General features: G+C 37.4%; 1 protein-coding gene across 5 annotated transcripts in view; it reads left to right on the top strand.

Annotated features, from left to right (window-relative positions):
• Positions 1-21,863, top strand: part of pspc1 (paraspeckle component 1) — a 139,098-nt gene that overhangs the window by 7,283 nt on the left and 109,952 nt on the right. For all 5 annotated transcript variants that reach the window (XM_039743996.1, XM_039743995.1, XM_039743994.1 and 2 more), the window contains exons 2-4: positions 12,930-13,231; positions 20,688-20,783; positions 21,032-21,228. In XM_039743996.1, the coding sequence (XP_039599930.1) occupies positions 12,930-13,231; positions 20,688-20,783; positions 21,032-21,228 (595 nt within the window). The remainder of the gene's footprint in view (positions 1-12,929; positions 13,232-20,687; positions 20,784-21,031; positions 21,229-21,863) is intronic.

Raw genomic sequence — 21,863 nt, 5'->3', positions numbered from 1 at the left:
CAGCAACAGAAACATAAAAAAAACATGGAACATATTCACAGGACAGATAATAAAGTCAATCAATTAATCACTTGATAAGTAGATAAGAATAAAGAATAATTGAATAAATTTATATTGTGCAGATATTTCAAAAAGGTACAGTAATCCCTCCTCGCATTCCAGAACCCCCCGGGAAAGGTGAAAATCTATGAAGTAAAAACTGTTTATATGGTTATTTTTATATATTTTAAGCCCTTATAAACTCTCCCACACTCTTATAAACATTTCCCACACAGTTATACAGCATAAACCCTTTGTATTTTCTTAGATATTAGGTAAGATTCATTGAAGTTATGTATGTAAACACACTGTTTATATACAGTAAAACCTAAATATTATTTTAAAGATATCGAGCATCTCCGATATCACATATGTTACAGCCCTTACGATAGACAGGCCACCAGCAATAAATACGTACAATGCAAGAAAAATTGTATACAGTAAATGTGTGTACAGTGACACTAAACGTATGTACATGTACTAGGTACTGTACGTAGAAAATTAATTATGGTTACTCACCAACAATGACAAGAAGACTTGTCCGATAACGATGAGTTTAGTTTTACTGCACAACAAAGGAGAGCATTACAGCTCTTCTAAAGGAGCCTCTTCAGGCGACTGTGTAGCACCGCCGTTGTTCTTCTTCTGGCAGCCTTCAATCCAAATCCCTAAAGTAGATTCCATCTGGAGTACTGCCTTATTACGTCCACTTAAAACTCGTTTTGCGCCCTGGTTAAAGGACACTGCGGCTGTAGATCTTATATTCTTTTCCTCCTTTTTAAATAAAAAGAATCGCGGACTCATTGATGCCGTAATGGCGTCTTACAGCGGTGTAGCTTTTCCCTTCCTTCAACATATCCAAAACTTTTACCTTTTCTGCAGTCATTAGCATCTTCTATTGGTGCTTGGGCACGGCCCCTGGAGCAGTAGCAGGAGCAGATCGTTTTGGGGCCATAATGAAGGGCTTGACTACACACAAAGATAAACACAAAAGAGCATAAAAGTTAACTCTTTACACAGCGAAACACGTTGATGCTGAATAAACGAGATGAGACTTCCTGGTTAACTCTGCGGAATCGAATTCGCCACTCCGTCGCTGAGCCAATCAGCATATGGGAATTTAACTGCGTGATCTGATTAGTTAGCTTCTCAGCCATCCACCAGTACCATCCCTTGTATAAAATCAACTGGGCAAACCAACTAAGGAAGAATGTACCAGAAGTAAAAAGACCCATTGTCTGCAGAAACCCGCGAAACAGCGAAAAATCTGCGTTTATATATTTAGATATGCTTGCATATAAAATCCGCGATAGAGTGAAGCTGCGAAAGTCGAAGTGCAATATAGCGAGGGATTACTGTATTTCAAAATAAACTTAACAGTTGCCCTGGGAAAAAGCATTGAATTGCCTGATAGCAGTGGGCAGAAAAGACCACCAGAGGCATTTCTTAGCACACCATGGTAGAATGAGCCTTTGACTAAAAGTGCTCTAAGAGAGCACCTCCTGCAGGGGATGGCGGGGATTTTTCATAATGGTATTTAATTTTGCATTCTTCCTCTTTTCTACAACAGATTCCATTGTGTTCAGTGTTCACCCAGTGATGGGGCATGCTTTCCTAATAGGTTAATTTGGGTGTTGTGCTGCTTTTGAGTGTAGGTTGTTTCTCTAGGAGACTGCAGTGTAGAACAACACCCTAACTACTATGGACTGATAGAACGTTTCCAGTTTGTTGTTTATTTTACACCCAGGTATTTGTAGCTGTACACCACTTACATGCTCTACCCCTGAATGGTGACAGGTCTTTGAGTCTCCTTGGTATTACTGAAGTCCACCACCAGCACCTTTGTCTTGCTGAAGTTGAGTTGCAAATTGTTGTCCTCACACCATGATATGAAGTCCTCCAAAACTTTCCTGTACTGAGACTTGTGTCTATTATTAATTCAGCCTATGATGAATGAATCATCTGAAAATCTCTGTAGATGGCGAGCATTGGTATTGCGCTGGAAGTTTGTTGTGTACAGGGTGAACAGGAAGGGAGATAGGACAGTTTGCTGAAGTGATCCACAATATTATACTGTTTCTGACACACTGTCCCACAACCTCACAAACTGCTGGTTTGTTGGTCAGGTAGTCCATGGTCCAGGAGATTGTAGGGGGCATCAAGATTCAAAGCCTTGATCTTTGCCCCCAGTTGATGTGGCAGAATGGAAATCTCGAACTTTATCCTGACTGTGGTGTGGGCTTTGTCCAGGTAGGATTAAGCTCTATGGAGCATGTAGCTGCGAGCATCCTCGACACCTATGTGTCTGATAGGCAAACTGCATAGAATCCAGATGTTCTGAAGCTAGGGATTGTAGCTGTATTAGGACCAGCCTTTCAAAGTTCTTCATTATGTATGAAGTAAGAGCAAATGGTCTGAAGTCCTTGGTATCACTGGAATATTCTTTATTTGGCACTGGGACCACATATGATGTTTTCCATAGCTAGGGAACCTTCTGCAAATTCAGGGAAAGAGAGAACCGGTGCTGAAGAATCAGCAGAGCTGACTGGCACATGCTTTCTGCACTCTGGGGCTGATTCCATCTGCCCTGAAGCAGTGTTTATGCAGAGTTTTCAAAAGCTCTCTCCTCACTTGATCAACAGAGACACAAATTCCTGGGGGTAGGGTGGTGCTGGAAACCTCAGGTGTGATGTCTTTGTAGGGAAGATAGTGTAGGGTGCAGATGGTAGTTGGGATTCCAGAACCACCTCCTCACAGAGGCTAGCCATATGTGGGGTGGGCTGAACTGACAAGAGTGAGTCAAACCTGTTGAAGAACTTGTTCAGTTCATTCATTAGCTCTGCTCTTGTTACCTTCCTCTCCATGTTCTCCTCTTCCTGCTTGTAGCCAGTGATAGTCTTCATCCTGCTCCACACTTCCTTCATGCTGTTTTGTTGTAACTTGTGCTAAGAACTAATTCAGTTTTTACTTTACCCTCATGAAGGATGCCTTCTTCATACTGAGTAGGGCTTTCAGTTCTTTTGTGATCAATGGCATATTGTATAGAAAGCGACACAATGTTTTTGTGGAGACTGTTATTCACACAAAACATGATGTAGTCTGTGTCACAGTGGCAGAGTCTGTCTCTGTTCTGGCTGAGTGACTCGCAAAGCATATCCTATTCATTGTTTTCAAAAGCACTCTTCAGAGCCTCTTCAATATCCATTGTCCATTTCTGCATGATCCTGGAGGTGGCTGGCAGCCTCTGGAGAGTGGGTTTATATGTAGGTATGAGCTGTACCAAATTATGGTTGAATTAGCCTAAAGGTGGCAAAGCAACAGAGTTGATTCCTCTTTAATATAAGTCTAGGGTTCTGTTTTCTCTTGTTGGACAGTCCACAAACTGGTAAAAATTTGTGAATGTGGAGGAAAATAAAACATGGTTGAAGTCCACAAAAATTGTGATAAAAACACTTGGATGGTCAACATTGAATTTACTCATTACATAATATACTGTGTTTGTTGTGGGATGGCACTTATTTTCATTGACAAAAACTGTAAGTCTACTTACTTTCCTCTTGCTGCTTTTACACCTGCTACTTTCCACCTGCACAATTTTAAATCCATCCAGTGCAACTGTGGAGCATGGAGTTTCAGCTGTAAGCCACGTCTCAGTGAAGCAGAAGAGACTGCTGGGTTTGTATTCCCTTTGGCGCCTACTCAACACTGAGAGGTCATTTATTTTATTCACCAGAGAACTTAGATTTCCTGTAATAATTGAAGGTAGATAAAGTCTGTACCTTCTCCTATTGAGAAGTCTTGCCCTACTCTCCCCCCACCCACCGTTCATGTTGAAGCTCTGCTGGCAGCCCGGCAATTAGCTCTAGTACACTGGGAGGGTGCAAGTCTAGCAATTGCTCTTGCATGTGAGTGCAAATCTTTCATCACTTTTTACAAATCATATTGTGACATTTCCTTTCTACCAAAATTCTAACCACATGTCCCAGTGGTGAAAAATAGAATTAGATTTCCAGTTTCCATTAATTCCCTTATGGCAGTTGCCGTAAGCACAGCTTACCCGTTCAGTATATTTTCTTCTTTAAGTCTTTCACATTCTGAATCTTTTTTCATCTCGTCTTCAATCTCTTGCAACTTCTTGTCGGTTTATTCTTATTCATATAGATCTGATTCTGTGGCGTTCAAACAAGGTGGTGTGATGGGAAAACATCACCAGATGTGACTGAAGCAGGTGGCTCATGTTTTCTTGGGATACGGGAGAACACAAGACGCCTATAAAGAAACAATGGAATTTTTAAATGTTTTACCATTTAAAGTCTTGTTGGAATATACTATCTTCTAACACTAAGGGAGGTGTCAAAATGTAATCCTAAGGTACCATTTGCCAAAAGTCCAATACACCAGAGTTTAGAGTAGCAAGAAAAGTCCTTGTGTTAACTACATTTACTTTCCCCTGACTAAAGCACAAAAGATATTTTGGTTTCTAAATCAAAGGATGAAGTACTTGTTGTGCCAAGATTTTGAATAAGGAGTACATCATAAAGTCATTCATAAGAATGATGTCCAATCATGAGACTACCAACAAACATAGTTGGCATAACCAACATGAACAATGGTCATGCAAACCTAGAACAAAATAGCAGTGTCAAAAGAAAAACCAAACAACAAGATAGTGCCATAGTGAAGTGACCATCATAACCTTAAAATATTTTAAGGAGTGCATTGGGGATGCCTGGTATACCTGAAGAAATACTTTCATATTATCATTTCAAGTGCGGTAGATAACACCAGGAAGCCGCCTTTGTTACTTGAAGCCAAACTGATGGCGCATAGGCATTCTGTGAATTTTAGACTCATTAGACTCGGCCAGCATTTCTCACAGTGCACATCCACAACCCTAGCTCTCCATACCGCTGACTCCAAACTGTTTACAATAACTTCTTCAGACTTTTGTCTCTTGTTACCAGTCAACACAACTAATTTTGGCAAGTGTTAAGAAGGCTCACTAATGCCTTAGTCAAACATTATTAAGCTTGGATTTCCCCATTTTCACTAATTTGAATGCACTGTGGAATTTATCCTTGTTGGAGACATTACGTATGGTAGCATCTCCGCTTAAAAGCATAAAATCATAGTTGGCAGAGATCATTAATAACACTAATCTACCTCGTGTTCAGGATATGTATAACATGCTCAGTATTATACTAAAGGCATCAGCTGTTTCATGCTTTCGTCTTTCGCACTCCTAGCTGTTGACAAATGGTATAGTATCTTGTTTTGTTACGGGAAAATGGTTCCAGGGATATGAACATAAGTAGGCAAAGAATCAGAGAGAAGAGGTCCAATACTTCTATTTTATTTACTTAATCAACTATAATAATCAAACACATATAATGCAGACATACAAAACAAAACAATACTTACAGACATACAAAAAGACATAGAGCCATCATCCCAGACCAGTAGACTGAGGGGGCCCGCTTGTCAGTCTTGTCAAAGGACCAACTCATTTTGCCTTTCATTTACCGGGCGGTGCGCGCTGTCCCCACGGTTGAGCCTCCAAAGAAACTGAGGGCGAACCTTCCCTTATATACTAATTGAGCGTCCTTGCCCAAAGCGGCTTACGTGTAAGCAGTGTATACAGAAGTGATTAGTTTCAGCACACACACCTTTCCACGGGACGCGGTGTTGTTTTGCACTTGGTCCTGATGATGACGACACCTGGTACCAGGAGGCACACAAAAATAAGAATTGCGTAGTGAAGCCCCTTGAAGTGAAAAACAAGTCAGCATGACCCTCTGGCCATATTCCCAGTACTTTTCCTTCTTGAAGCTGGTTTTTGCGCTGAGCGACCAACGCCCATCTGCTCTCTTGATCCCCCCCCTCTCTTTAGAAAAATCCTTCCATTACATTCGGCCCCTCGCTCAGCGCAAACCCAGCGCTCTTGCCCTTCTTGTTCTGATTGCAATTTTTCGTAAAGCACAAAATACATAACAGTTAAATATAGTCATTAAAGCAATAATAATAAAACAATTGTCCATAATAAATGCTTTTTCTTCGCTTGGAGAAATATTTTTCCAGTGAAATTACAATTTTTCTTCAACCCAGGTACTTTGCGCGTGAGGGTCACCTCCTGGGGAGCGGTTACTAGCACTTCACCCAAGGAGTTTCTTCTGATTTGGTATTTCATCATCCACATTGTCATTAAGAAAAGAATAAAATCTTTAACTGAAGGTGTCCATGGTTCAAGAAATTGGATGCACACCTGTTTGACAGCAATTCTAGCAATAACTAATTAGGAAACTAGTAATAAGCAACAACGTACTATTAAGAGAGTAATTTCTGCTTCACTAACATGAACCCCCATAATACCCAGGTTCAAATAAAGTTAATACTAATTAATATTATTGGTGATGATACAGATGGCATAAATATTTATCTTAAATAACTCAAAAGTTCTCAGTTTTAGGTTGCCACCGCTGTGCACAATGATAATCGGAGATAAAGTCCTTACACACCTCACCATGCTCACATCTTAATACACTCATTCATAAAATTGCCCAAATATACACCCAGCTGTGGTCTCAACCTTGAGCCACCTTTATCACATTAATTCAGCCATCTTGTGGACAGTAGGTGTCAATCCTCCCTTCGGAAGATGTCAGCACTACTTCCAAAATGCAAATCACTGGGTCATTTTTGAGGTCACATTTATTTCAATTTCAATTTCAAGGGTTGTACCCAAGCTTATTCATATCTTCAGAGATCTTCAAACTTCATTTGGGCTTTTTAATTCACGGACCTCACACTCTGTATGTATAGGACACTCCATCTCCTATGGGCCAAATTATTACTTCATTTCACTGATTTCCATAACATATACTCATCAAGCCATGATGTTAATCATTTGACCTGTATCACCATCAACATGCTAGCCTAAACTGTTTTATCCTCTTCTAAAAGCTATAGATGTCCTGACCTATAGTATGTGTCCCTTATCCCCAAAGTACTAGTCATGTGTGTCATCCCATATGCTTACTATTATTCTTTTCAATTAATTAAATGTACCTAAATGTAAAGTTCTACATTATTTGCTATAACACTACAATCAATAACCTAGAATATCTAAACTGGACTGACCCTGACTAGTAATAGTGCATTGTCCCTTCAATGACAATCACTTAACAATCTCTAATAGATCCCTTATGTTAGATTAGATTCAATTCTGATTAACTTTACAAATAACCAAATCATTGGTCCTTAAAGGTGACTTATTATCTCATACAAAATATCAGAAGGCATATCAAAACATTTATCTAAAAATACAAATTATATAGTATTCCCATTAATACAAACATTCATTAAATACATATTATTTGGGAATCCCTATATTCTGCTTTGTCTACAAATAATTAGCTTTCCCTTCTATATCTTTCACAGTTCAAATACTTTTAACCCAAAAGATGTTGCCATTTGTCAAACAAGTGGACAGTCAAAGCAGGCTCCATCAAGAACATTGAGCCCTGCAGAGTAAAAGTGTGACAGATTTTCTTCTCTAATAAGGACCAAAGCAGGTGTTGGGGTCCAACATCCCAAGCAAAAGGACCCAAGTAGGCAGATGTCATCTATGATTCGGAATCCACGATGATCTTTTGGGCTCAAACATCACCAGCATAGTTGAGCTCTTGGCAGCAGGTATCCATGATGTCTGGAACTGGAATCAAGTCGCGTTGTCCAGTAGTCAGCTGATCGATGGCCTGATTCATGACTTGATTCCCTCTTTGGTATGGCTGGGTTCTCCTTGGAGTCAGATAATTAGTTTATCTGCAGACCTTTATCACAGCCCAATCTCTGGTTCAACTTCAAATGCTGTCATCTACGATGCACTAGGAAAAAACAGCTTTCACCTGCAGACGTAAAGACTTAAAAGCGCTCATTTAAATAGTCAGCATATTAATTCTTCATTGGTAGCTACTTATGGATCCAAAAAACAATATGTCATAAGATGTCAGATCTGTTTCGTTGGGGGTACCCCTATTAAAAATATTGCTAGCAGTGAAACAAATGGTCAGTTCAATCCAGTCTGTGCTTGTCTGAGTCAATTTGTCTTTAAACAATCAGAGTAAAAATTTAGATTGATAAGCACAAAGTTCAAGTCCTCCTTTATAGCTGTTTCCAGTTTGGCTGCGTTGCAATTTCCACTCAATTAAAAAAACATGTCCCAAGTCATTATTAAAATAAAGTCAATCAATGTATTACAAAAGGAAAAGTACTCAATAATAAATCATTACAAAAATTGGTCCCAATAATATTGACATAATATTCAAATTATCTGCATTTGTTCCAAGATTTAAACTGGTTTCAAAATGTAAAATTTAAACAAAATTAAACATAACATATCAAGCAGAGTCAAGAAAGAAATCCACAATCTAGACAGGTAAATTCTCAATCTTTTCCTTGGTGACATTGAATAACAAAAAGGTTAGGCTCCACACTTCTTCCCCCATGTATCTAATCACAAACCATTGTTCAGTTATGCAAAGTCCTAAAACATTTTTCTTTTTACACAAGGTGTTCATTTTAAAGTTTCTATACATGTATAAAAGTGAGCCTTCCATTAGTTTTGTGTGATCCCAGTATTCCACTGTATTTCACACAAACATGTCAATATTACACACAAAGGAAATGAGGAAAGAAATCAATATATCAAAATGCCCTATAATGCAAAATGTGTCTTTATTTACTATAAAGCCCTCTAAGAAATTTGCACATTTCTACCCATATTTAGAATGAAGAACCCACTTGTTTATCAGGTAAACTAAGAAAATACTTCAAATCTACTTCAATTATATACACTGATTTTCTTTTCCCCATAACCTTCTGTCAAAGACAGTTGATCTTGCACATTCTTTCATTGTTATCTTCCAGATGTTTTATTACACGTTTTCAGAATGTTGACTCCAAAGAGCACAGTCTGTTTTTCTCTTAGTTAACCCTCCTTATTCCCTTTCTTTCACTTACAGTTTGGCATTGGCTGTTTTTATACTGCCACATGCCATTCTTCATACCATTGTCGCATTTGACCATCACCAAACAAATGCACACCATATTGTCACTTACACTTACCTTCATTACCACATACAAGTAACCCTCACATTATAGCAGCTTTCCTTGTGCTCTGCCTCTCAATATACAGTAAATTTTGTTTTCTAAGCAGCACTAATCAACATAGGCTTTGAAAGGAGTATTACCAATAACCTGCTTCATTTTGGTAAAAGAATGTCTCCTTCAATCGAAATTTACTCATTTTAATTAAAATCCTCCCTTTTATCAGAGTCTGGCCAGTACTCAAATAAAAGGGGTGCTCATATAATATGCTTAATCTGGAGACCTTTTTACACCACCTGTTCAAATCTTTTTTTTAATTTAGAATTAAGAGCTCTTTTAATCTCAACATTTACATTCACAATAATACCAATTATTTAATTCTTGCAAACAACACATATTTTTACACATTCTTTTAAGCACACTGAAACCTATTTAACATACACACACATAGGGATCCCTCTAATACACTATATAACATACACAAAATCACCCAAAACCATTGTTTTAACACATTCAACTTTACCTCAGTTTTGTTACTTATTATCACTTATTACTAAAAGTGATTGCATTCTTCATTTTATCAAATGTTACTCATACTCACATTTATTTTAACCCATATTTACTCAGAGCTCTGGACGTTTATATGCACACGGCAGCTTCAGCAAATCATAGTTGAACTACATTACCCAGAAGTCTCCATGTTTTTGCTTTCTTACTCCCAAACACACGCACGCACCCACAGAACAAATAACAGGCACGCTCACACATTTTTAGCACAAACATATTTACACACACACAAAGAACAATTAATGCTCAGGCATACACATAGTATACAGGCACACACATTGAATAAGTTCAGCACAGACATATTCATATACACAGACATTAGCGAGCGCCAGGTACCTTTGATGTTAAATACAGTGTACTTTTTCTTTTTCGAGCATTATATTCTTCTCAACGCTTGTTATTCTTTTTGGTGCTATCCTCCTACATTTTTCTGAAGGCTGCTTTACTTATCAGACTATAATATAAAACAGCCTCTCATGACGTTAACGGATGTTAACTCTAACACGATTCTACTCAGCTCGAAACGGCGCTGGTTTCTAGATCAAGGAGACTCCATTGGCGAAATGACTCGGCGACAACGAGGAATTGCTTCCGTGGCGATCCATTCCTGCGACAATTAGGGCAAATCCAACTATCAAGAAATCACGCGGTTCGATACTACAGCAAGACGGCACTCTCGTCAAAAAGACTAAACTGTCATTGAGAATATTAACTCAAAACAAACAACATGTAAGCTTCAACATAAATCACAAATAAACTCGAATCATGGCATAAGTGCTAACTACTGCGCCACCACACACTTTAACACTGAGCGATCGTTGCTTAATCTATATGGCATTCTCTTTATACATTGCTACGTATACTGCTAGCTGCTCGCAAATTTTTAGCCAGGTATTTATCTTGGCTATGCATAAGGCTGCCTTTTCCGTCATCCCCTCGGCCCGCTGTACCCGCGGCAATAATACAGCTACCTGGGATTCGCCATCGAGGCCCGCCCTAACGCACCCACCAAGTCCATTTGCATTTTCTTAAGCGCGGCTAGTACATTCACTGGTGTTGGTGGGCCTAAACTTTGCCAATATTGTGCTAATCCCCCCCCACGTCTCAATTCTCTAGCGCAGTCTTCCCATACCGTTTCCTCCCAGCCGGGAAGAGGTAAAGGAACCGTGCCAGGGTTTTTATCCTTTTCTTAGACATCTCTGATTTCCTTTTGCCTCACTCAATAGTTCAATATTTTACCAGATTCCCCAAAATCCTGCAAGTGACGCCAAAATGTTTTGTTACGGGAAAATGGTTCCAGGGATATGAACATAAGTAGGCAAAGAATCAGAGAGAAGAGGTCCAATACTTCTATTTTATTTACTTAATCAACTATAATAATCAAACACATATAATGCAGACATACAAAACAAAACAATACTTACAGTCCTACAAAAAGACATAGAGCCATCATCCCAGACCAGTAGACTGAGGGGGCCCGCTTGTCAGTCTTGTCAAAGGACCAACTCATTTTGCCTTTCATTTACCGGGCGGTGCGCTGTCCCCACGGTTGAGCCTCCAAAGAAACTGAGGGCGGAACCTTCCCTTATATACTAATTGAGCGTCCTTGCCCAAAGCGGCTTACGTGTAAGCAGTGTATACAGAAGTGATTAGTTTCAGCACACACACCTTTCCACGGACGCGGTGTTGTTTTGCACTTGGTCCTGATGATGACGACACCTGGTACCAGGAGGCACACAAAAATAAGAATTGCGTAGTGAAACCCCTTGAAGTGAAAAACAAGTCAGCATGACCCTCTGGCCATATTCCCAGTACTTTTCCTTCTTGAAGCTGGTTTTTGCGCTGAGCGACCAACGCCCATCTGCTCTCTTGATCCCCCCCCCTCTCTTTAGAAAAATCCTTCCATTACAGATCTTTAAAACTTGCACCATTATTTTCGGAGATTTCTGTCCTCATGGCAACTGGCAACTCGCATACAGTGTGCCTTTTGTTGATATTGCATTACTTTTACCATTCTAAGGACACCTGAATGAAAGTTATTATACCTTGAACACATGAGAGTAAACATGAACTTGAGGGTATATCTATCCATATCTTCTAGAAACAATTAAAATACATATTGTAACATTCTTGAGCTGCAAAAGTCTTTTAGGGTTATAAGGTTACTGTAGATGGAGACAGCCAATGATGTGTGGAGCACTGCCGGACCATGCCTGCACCTAGGAAATTCTGGGCCCCAGGCAGCTGACAGAGTTCGGGCCCCTTTCGTGTTTCAAATATGTGTGTATATTTTTAAAGGGCGGGCCCCTATAGCTCGGGCCACTGAGCTGTGGTTGAAGGTGTGGGCCTGGACGGATTTTTTTAAATGGCAATATGAATATGCTGTTTAACAACATTTCTGTAGTATTGGGATGCTGATCCACACTCATTTTTTTTTTTTGGCTTGTTGTTTTCATGTTTGAATTTGTGCCCTTTGGACTTCATTTTAAAATGCAATAACAGGTACTGTATTTTTAAAGATTAAAAAAAAATACTTTAGAAGGTAATTTATGATGGTGTATTAATGTAATTAAAGGGTAATCCATATAAGTGTATTTGGACCAATTAGTGGAAATTGCTGATGAATTTACAAATGTATGTATTTCTGGAGATTGAAATGCAAAAAGTTGTCTTTGCATAAAGACATGCCCAAACCATCTTTGTTTATTAGCACTGCAAAATTTTGTTTGTCTTGAATGCCAAGCAGCATCTTTAAAGGTTCTTGAACTAAATTAGTAATCATTTTCACTTGACATGATTGAACTTGCTAATTTTGGTAAAATCCCAGTAGGAAGTGTGTTCAGTTCTGAAGTGTTCACCATAGCAGTGTTGGTTATATTTGATATATTTCTACCCCTTGAGACTCGTACATTTTGATTAGGCCGGTTTGAAAAAGGGATGGGTGAACATATTTAAAATCATAATCTTCATTTTGAAATAATTATGTGAAAGAGCAACTAGTTTGCTATTTAATGTTTTCTATATCCCTTGTTGAAAGTGATACTTTTTTATTGTTACGTTGGGTATATATATTATTATAGTTTATTTATAATCTTGGTGTGACTTGGAGTTAAACTTACTGGATAAAGTAGATCATGCTTGCTATGCCTGTAGAATAACACATTTTTGAAAGTTAAGCTTAAAATATTAAGAAATTAATATTTTGTTTTAATCCACAGGAGACTAGGACATTAGCAGAAATTGCTAAAGCAGAACTGGATGGAACTATTCTGAAAAACAGGCCATTACGTATTCGTTTTGCTACTCATGGTTCTGCTCTGACTGTCAAAAATCTTTCACCAGTTGTTTCCAATGAGTTGCTTGAACAAGCATTTTCACAATTTGGTCCAGTTGAAAGAGCAATTGTAGTAGTTGATGACCGTGGTAGACCAACTGGTAAAGGCTTTGTAGAGTTTGCAGCAAAACCTGCAGCCAGAAAAGCAATGGATAGATGTACGGAAGGAGCCTTTCTTCTAACAACGTAAGTATAAAAAAGTATCCACGACAAAATACAAAATCACAATGTCAATTTGTGGAGTCTCATGTTCGGCATTATATTAGAATAATATTAAAATGCATTTGAATACATTAAGCCTTGCATAGCTTTTAGAATTTTGACTTAATTGACAAGTCAGATTTACACAAATTTCAAATGTTACATTGCTTTCATTTTCCAAGTCTTCCCTCCTTTTTTAGATGTGCCTCAAGTTTAAGTCTACCTGTTATAAATATAATGTACAGTAATCCATCCTCGATCGCGGGGGTTGCGTTCCAGAACCTCCCGCGATAGGTGAAAATCTGTGAAGTAGAAACCGTATGTTTGTATGGTTATTTTTATATATTTTAGGCCCTTTTAAACTCTCCCACACTGTTAACATTATAAGAGCCCTCTAGACATGAAATAACAAACTTTAGTCAAAAGTTTAAACTGTGCTCCATGACAAGACAGATATGACAGTTCTTTCTCACAATTGAAAGAATGCAAACATATCTTCCTCTTCAAAGAATGCGTGTCAGGAGCAGAGAATGTCAGAGAGAGAGAGCGAGAGAAAAGCAAACAATCAAAAAATCAATACGTGCTTTTAGGCTTTTAAGTATGCCGAAGCACCGCGATAAAGCGGCATTTTTTAGAGGAGCATCCGTATCCTCTAGGTAAACAGCCTCTGTGCAAACAGCCCCTCTGCTCACACCCCCTCCGTCAGGCAGAGAGAGTGAGAGAGACAGAGAAACGCAAACAATCAAGCACCGCACGGGAAGCATATCGTATATCATTGAGGAGTTTTAGTTAATACGTAATACATGCTGTGATTGGGTAGCTTCTACGCCATCTGCCAATAGCGTCCCTTGTATGAAATCAACTAGGCAAACAAACTGAGGAAGCATGTACCATAAATTAAAAGACCCATTGTCCGCAGAAATCCGCGAACCAGCAAATAATCCGTGATATATATTTAGATATGCTTACATTTAAAATCCGTGATGGAGTGAAGCCGCGAAAGTCGAAGCTCGATATAGCAAGGGATCACTGTATTCTTATTATTAAATAGAACTTGCCACTTTATGACTAATTTTAGAATTCCATTTACTGAGGTTTGAATAGTGCTGTATTAAATGTAATTAATCTAGCCTTCATTTTAACTCCCTCATTTAGATGTGCTACACTATAGTATCTGTTAATATTTATTGTCCGTTCTTACTGTATTTTTATTACTAGTCTGTGAAAAAACTTTAAGTATACTATGTAACAAAGTCCTGTCCTTCAGGTTTCAAGTCTCAAATTATTAGAATTGTATTCAAGCGAAGAAAGTCAAGTCACTTGTTTTATTCAAGCAAGTCAGGTCACGGATGAGAATACTTGAGTAAAAAAGTGCTTACGTTTTCAGCACTATTTGCAGTTAATCTAGTGATGTTAATATATGATATATACTAACATATGTGTAAAATAAGAAAAGACTTTCTAAGAGAAAACCATTTTTAATAAGAAGTAACATCGACTGGTATATATGTGTGTGTGTATGTATGTATGTATATATATATATATATATATATATTTTTTTTTAATAAATTGCATATGTAATATTTATTTTTCATGGTTTCCACATAAGTGCTGTGTGTCTAATACACATAATATTAAAAGTAAATATCCCCCAAATCTCTGGCAGATAGTACAGTTAAAGTTTTGCTTGTATGTCTTCCGCAGACTAGTGATAAAATTTACAATTTGTATCCATCAATCCATTTATTTTCCATACCCACTATATTCAAAGTAGGGTTGTGAGGAAGCTGGAGCCTTTCCTAGCAAGAGTTGGCCACAAGATAGGAATAATCCTTGGACAAGGGGCCAGTCCATGGCAGGGAATACACACAGACACATTTACACACACTCGCACTCCTATGATCGTCAGTCCACTTAACCTACATGTCTTTGGAATGTTAAAGGAAACTGGTTACACCTGGGAGAAACCCTTATGGACACTGGGAGAACATCCAAATCCCTGCCTCCTTGTTGCGAGGCAGCAGCACCATGGCTTTGCCACCTTCCTACCCACTTCAGTGTATAGTATCATAATCAACGCTCATTTTAAATTTAATTTCTTTCTTTTAGGGATGCTCGGATCAGGTTTTTTAAAGCTGATACCGATCACAGATTTTCATGTTACTTGATCGGACGATTCAATATCAATTCCTTTTTCTTTATCCCCTTAAAAAAACTTTTTACACCAAGCTTCTGAATAACCAGCTAAATAGAAGCCTTATGTTCTATATTAAAGTGTATTTTTACAATTAAACTATAGGCCTTCGGTGATAACTGTTCATTTTTCATCTAACAAAATCGGGTTCTGTGGACTTGTTGCTCAGTATCATCAAATAATAAAATAAATAAAATTTCCTTAAAATACATACATTAATAAAGATATACAAAACTATGAATCCATAATACATATGGCATACAAGAAAAATAAAATTATTTTCATAATTGCATGCTGTCATATATTTTCTGTAATGTTCCTATCTGAAACGAGGCTTAATGAAAAAAGTAGTTTTCACCATTTCTCCAACAACCAAAATATATTTATATTGCATAGTGCAGACCGTGCTCAGTTTGCCAGCTGGTGGGTGTGAGTGCATCTGCATGCACAGTGAGGCAAAGAATTTTGGACAATGACTTTGTGCCAAGTAGGGCAGCAAAAGAGCTATTTCTTTCCAAGTAAAACATCAAGGGCAGACTGAAATTCTGCAGGAAGTACAAGGACTGGAGAGCAGCGGACTGATGTAAAGGTATTTTTTTTTTTTATGAATCCTCCTTCCGTCTGTTTGGGACATCTGGAAAATCGATTGTCCTGAAAAAGATAAGGTGAACGCTGCTACAAGTCCTGTGTTGGGCCAACCGCGAAGCATCCCGAGGCAATCCATGTGTGGAGTTGCTTCTCATCCAAAGGAGTAGGCCCACTCACAATTCTGCCTAAGATCATTGCCATAAATAAAGAGTGGTATCAAAACATCCTCCAAGAACAACTTCTCCCATCAATCCAGACGCAATTTGGTGATGATTTGTGTATTTACCAGCATGGTGGAGCACCATGTCACAAGGCAAAAGTGATAATGAAGTGGCTCGGAGATCATAACTTTGAAAGTTTAGACCCATGGCCAGGAAGCTACGCAGATCTTAATCCCATTGAGAACCTGTGGTCAATTCCCAAAAAACAAGTGGGCAAGCAGAAACCCACAATTGCACTAACAAGGCAATAATGGATCAACATCAGTCAGGATTTGGCTCAGAAACTGATACCCAGCATGCCATTGATTTGCAGAAGTAAAGAGGAAGGTTCAACACTGTAAATATTAATTCTTTACATACATTTGATGTATTTGTAAATACATCAGTAAATGGATGAAGGCACTGCCAGTGTTCATTTCCACTTTGAACAAAGAGGAAGAGTCCGTTAGACTGTTCTGATTATCACAGATATTCAAGAAGTAGTTCGGCTGAACTAAAGATGTAAAACTTTCAGCATGTTGCGTCTCCATTCTTGAGAAAGGTCTATAAAAAAATGTAGATTTAAGGAAGCTGCATTACAAGCATGTGCTTTTTAGCATATATTGCTCATCAATAAAATTAACTGTTATGATCTGGCATGCTTCCATAGTTCTACTGTACTTAATCACAATTTGTAGCTGTGTAAACAGCTACTTGTTTCAGATCCATTTTGAATAAATTAACAGAAACATAACTTCTGAAGAATAGTTGCTGAGGGGCTGTCTTCTCTTACCCCAAGGTTGAATAATTTTTTAAAGCCACGGTTGCACACCGTTCTAATTGAAGCTTTGTGTTTTGATTAATAAAACACAGAGACTACTTTTACCTGATTTTACGTTTGATATCCTATTGTATATGGACATGTGTTAGCATAAACAGGTAATCTGTATCCGAGACCAAAGATTACAGGGCCTTTGTGCAGCTTACTGGACTGTGGATGAATTTCAAATGGCTGCATAAATGTTTGCATGAAATGGTTTAACAGTTTGCACAATGCACTTTTAAATACAAAAATATTTCCAATTTATGAATGAGTCTCTTCATTTTGGCACTTTTTTGTCTTTAAAGTAAAGTGTGACCTAGTTTCAACATTACTTTTGTTTCACTTTTTTTGGATCTAATGCAAACAGAAAATAAATATATTCACACTTTAAAAAAAAAAAAATGTGTATGTACATATATGTATATATATGTGTATATACATACACACACATATACTACAAATGTGTTTAAGATGTAATTATTCCTGTGATCTGAGTGCCTCTGATTCTCCAATGCAATAGTGCTTATGGTGAATGTGTGTGTGCTTGACTACAACGCTAATTTCCTGTTTCAACAGTTTGTAACTTGGAAAGCTCCATATCTTAAACAGTGATACAAAATGGAATGCAGTAATTGCCACTTCCCATGATTAGTATATCAAGGCAGTTACAATTATAATTATGATTAATATACAATTAATTGTGCAAATATTTTTGGCATAATTATATAATATTCTGAAATTCTGTAAAGTGCTGGGCAAGTGTGGCAACGGAAAATGGAATTCATTGTAAAGAATTTTGTTGTTCCTTAACATCATACTCATTGTGCATTTAAGTCAAAAATCATGCAGCATAAAATGAAAGTGTGTGACCCGACATTTGTGCGATAGACATATGCGCGCCAACAAAATCGCGAAAGTTTCATTAAATATGAATTACTAGTTTAAAGCATATATAATAATGTTTCTTTTAGAAGTCAATATTGTGAGACGCGGCATGCCATCAGCACGGCACGCAGATAGTCCTTAAGATCATGCCCTGCATATGTAGGAAGAATTGCAGCAAGGGCGTCCCACTCTCTTGGCCTCTCTTGCGATTTTGTCGTGGCAAATTTGTTGGTGTGCATTTGTCGAAAACCAGTTAGTGGGTTTGTCGGCGCTCGTTTGTCCGTCGCAGTTTGTTCGGGGCGCATATGTCTATCGCACTTTTGTCGGTGAACCTGAAAGTGTTCTTGCATAACATTTAAGTTACAATGTGCTATCATGTGATATATGCTCTTTCGTCTTAAGATGTGTTATCACAGGAAAATGTATGTGTAGTAGTAGGGGTCAAGTTTCTTTTCTGATAATCTGGCAATTGGTAATCACAGACAAATATTTTGCTAAGGTTTTGAACACTAATGCCTCTGGGGTTGCATGCAAATTTATAGGGAAATGAAAGAGAAATAAAGCATGCAAGGATTCAAATTTACAAATTCAGTCTCTTAAAGTGCACCCTCTCCTCTTTTTAAGCCACTGCCCACTAAAAGCTTTGTGATTGTCCTTGCAATATACCTAATGTAAAAAAAATAATAATAATAATTTTCCAGATACAGATTTTACTGCACTAACAAACACGATGGTTTTGCTGCGACACACACAATGTAGGTCTCTTTTGGTTATGTGCTACTTACCAACCAATCACTTTAATCCAAAATACAAAATATAAGGACATGCATTTATTTGTATTTGCATTAACATATAACAATACCAAATTTAATAAAATTTAATAGAAAAGAATTTGATAGTAAAGTCTGGATATAAACAGTTTAGAAAAGCTTACTGCAAATCAGAAATGTTGTTGTCCTGGGTGGCTATTGATTTAGCAATCGTTGTTAATTCGAAGGTTACTTTTTCTGTCCAAATCGGATGGTTTTTTGTTTCTTTGTATCACATATTGCTTCCTGTGTTGTCCTTCTGTTTTTTTTGCCTTGTCTAGGCCAAGAATATTTATGTTTAAAATGCCCATTGGGGTTTTGGGACATGTGATATTGGCCATCTTGTCCTGATGATGAATGACTCTGATCAAAGCATTTAATGTTTTAAGTACCTCCATACTCCCTCCTTTCTCAGGCTGAAAACTAATTCTGTAGTTGGTAGTCCTATAGTGTGCATTCCTTCCAAGGTTATTAATTAATTAAAACAGGTTCTGTGGCGTCTGTACTTTCCGTTCACAGGTCATGAATTATTTAAAAAATAAACCAACTGGAACAGAACCATACATTACTGGTACAATACACAAAGAATGTACAAGAAAGGATGGTTACAATGCCTGTAATTAAAGCCATGTAAATTCATTTAATCCTGATTCAATTGAAAATGTTAACTCTAACATCACTGAGTTTATGTTAAGAACCTAACCAACTACCGTAACATAACTGTCTCGGCCCTTCTAAAAGCAGAAAAATCTAACAGTTGCAAGCTGCAGAACAAGGCTGTGACATTAGCCATAACTTCAACAACCTTTTATAGCACTTGGGGAAATAGCACTTAAAATACATCAATTGCAGTATATGATAAAGTACCTATGATGGTCTTCTTTAAATAATTGCTTTTCATGACATGGTGGCAGAATGTTTTCTCACTTGAATTAACAGGTCACAGAGTTTAGAAAACGTATAGAGTGCATTGTGCTCACACCCGATGTGAGAAGTGGATTACTTGAAACAACATGGGAGAGTGGCACTGTGAAACAACATCAGTAGAGTTGGCATTTAACTGAGGAAATAGGCTGCTGGTTCTGCGGCTAAAGTGGTAGTTGGAGTAATGATACCTCAATCACAGTATATGGGGTCAGCTGTACAGCAAGTGTCCATGTCTTCCTGAAATGACTAAGTGTAAAGATTTTGTTATTCTGTCAGTGATTTTTGACCATTAGATCTTACAGATAAATCATTCCAGTTCTTAGTGTAGTCTGCAGTAAACTAAAAAATATTCAAAAATGATCATCCCTGGCACTGATCTCTCCATTGCTGTTGCTGTCCAAAATTCTGATTAGTCCCAATGTCTTATACAGGTATGCAGCACTTATAGCATATTCACAGATTATAAATTAAATGAATGCAGTTTGAAAAATAATTGTGGTGCTATAAAATTAGACTTTTTAAGTCATTTATCTTCAGCCCAAGTAAAGTCACAAGTCATTAATAAACAAGTCAGACTTTTTTTTTTTTTAAATATTGTGAAGCAAATCAGTAAGATTGTGACTTGAATTGACCACCAATGCTGTGTAAACATAGCAATAAATGTGCGTATAAACTATAACAGTGTGGCACAACAGTTACTGCTGCTGTGTTATGCATGTGGTTTCCTGAACCTAGTTACAACTTCACCTAATTGCTTTCTGTGTGTTATTTACACATTTTCCTTTTGTCTGTGTAAGTTTGTCTTTTGGAACTTAGTTTTCCCTAATCCCTAAAATATACAGGTTAGGCTAATTGGTGATTCAAAATTTCCTTTTAAGTGTATGAAAAGGCCCTATCGTTGCAACCCTTATTGGATTAAGCTGGATTGAAAATGTTATAAGTAATTTACTACTATATAATAAATATAAATGTACATTTACACAATATATTTAATTACATTTAATCTATGTTTTAGGTCTCCCCGTCCTGTAATTGTTGAGCCAATGGAACAGTTTGATGATGAAGATGGACTTCCAGAAAAACTGTTGCAGAAAACACCACAGTATCACAAGTAATGTTTTAGTTTGTCAGATTTTCTATCCTCTACTTGGTGGACAACCATTAAAATGTGAATGTGTTAGGAGCAGTTGCAACAGTGCAACAAGGATCTTAAAGCATAACATCATAAAAAATAACACCTTCATCTATATTGCATTTTTCATTTTTTCTTAAATTAGCCAAATGTATTATTCATGTTGATATCTGGTCATTTAACAGATAATCTTGGAATTGTGAAACTTATTTAAATTTAACTTTTAGGGAAAGAGAGCAGCCACCACGTTTTGCACAGCCAGGCACTTTTGAGTTTGAATATTCATCTCGCTGGAAAGCCCTTGATGACATGGAAAGGCAGCAACGAGATCAGGTAGACCGAAACATCAGAGAAGCAAAAGAGAAACTTGAAGCTGAAATGGAAGCTGCTCGCCATGAACATCAGCTAATGTTAATGAGACAAGGTAAAAGGCTTTTTTCATTACATTGTTGATGTTTCCTTTATTGATGTCTTCAGTTAGGCTTTCTCTTGTAATTTGCATACAGTTTTACTCAAATAGGTAGCATATAGTGCATATGTGATATTTGAAACAAAAAAAAAAATCTTAGTCCTTTAATATTAGGATCGATAACAGTTGCAGAAAATACTAATTAAATCTTGCCTTGTGATTACTTTCCAGCACTGTTATACAGTATGTAGTCTATAGCTGCTGTCCCATTGGTTCCTTCTTAACAAGTATAATTAATATTTCTTTGGGTGATATTCTTCAGAATGTTCTCTAGAACACCAACTAACAGCTCAGACTTAGTATAAACAAAATAGCTTTCACTCTAACAGGAATATTTTTTTGCATTTTGAGAAAGATGCAGAAATATAGCTTTGGGTTTACTATTTTCTGTTTCCGTTCTAAATAGTATTTAATGATCTGCCACGCCACCATGTTTTAGCTGGGAGTACTCCAAAGTTGTTGTTTAGTTTTTTAATTGGATGTTTTTAAAAGGTGAACAGTTGTATTGGATCGGAAAAGATAGAATGCATAGAATACATGCTTTTTTGTTTTTGCTCTTTTATTTTTTTTTACTTTTTTGCTTAATATTT

This window comes from Polypterus senegalus, chromosome 2 (assembly GCF_016835505.1).
Source record: "Polypterus senegalus isolate Bchr_013 chromosome 2, ASM1683550v1, whole genome shotgun sequence".
NCBI classification, from domain to species: Eukaryota; Metazoa; Chordata; class Cladistia; order Polypteriformes; family Polypteridae; genus Polypterus; species Polypterus senegalus.
The sequence above is the reverse complement of the archived record's forward strand: the minus strand, read 5'-3'. Positions and strand labels throughout refer to the sequence as shown.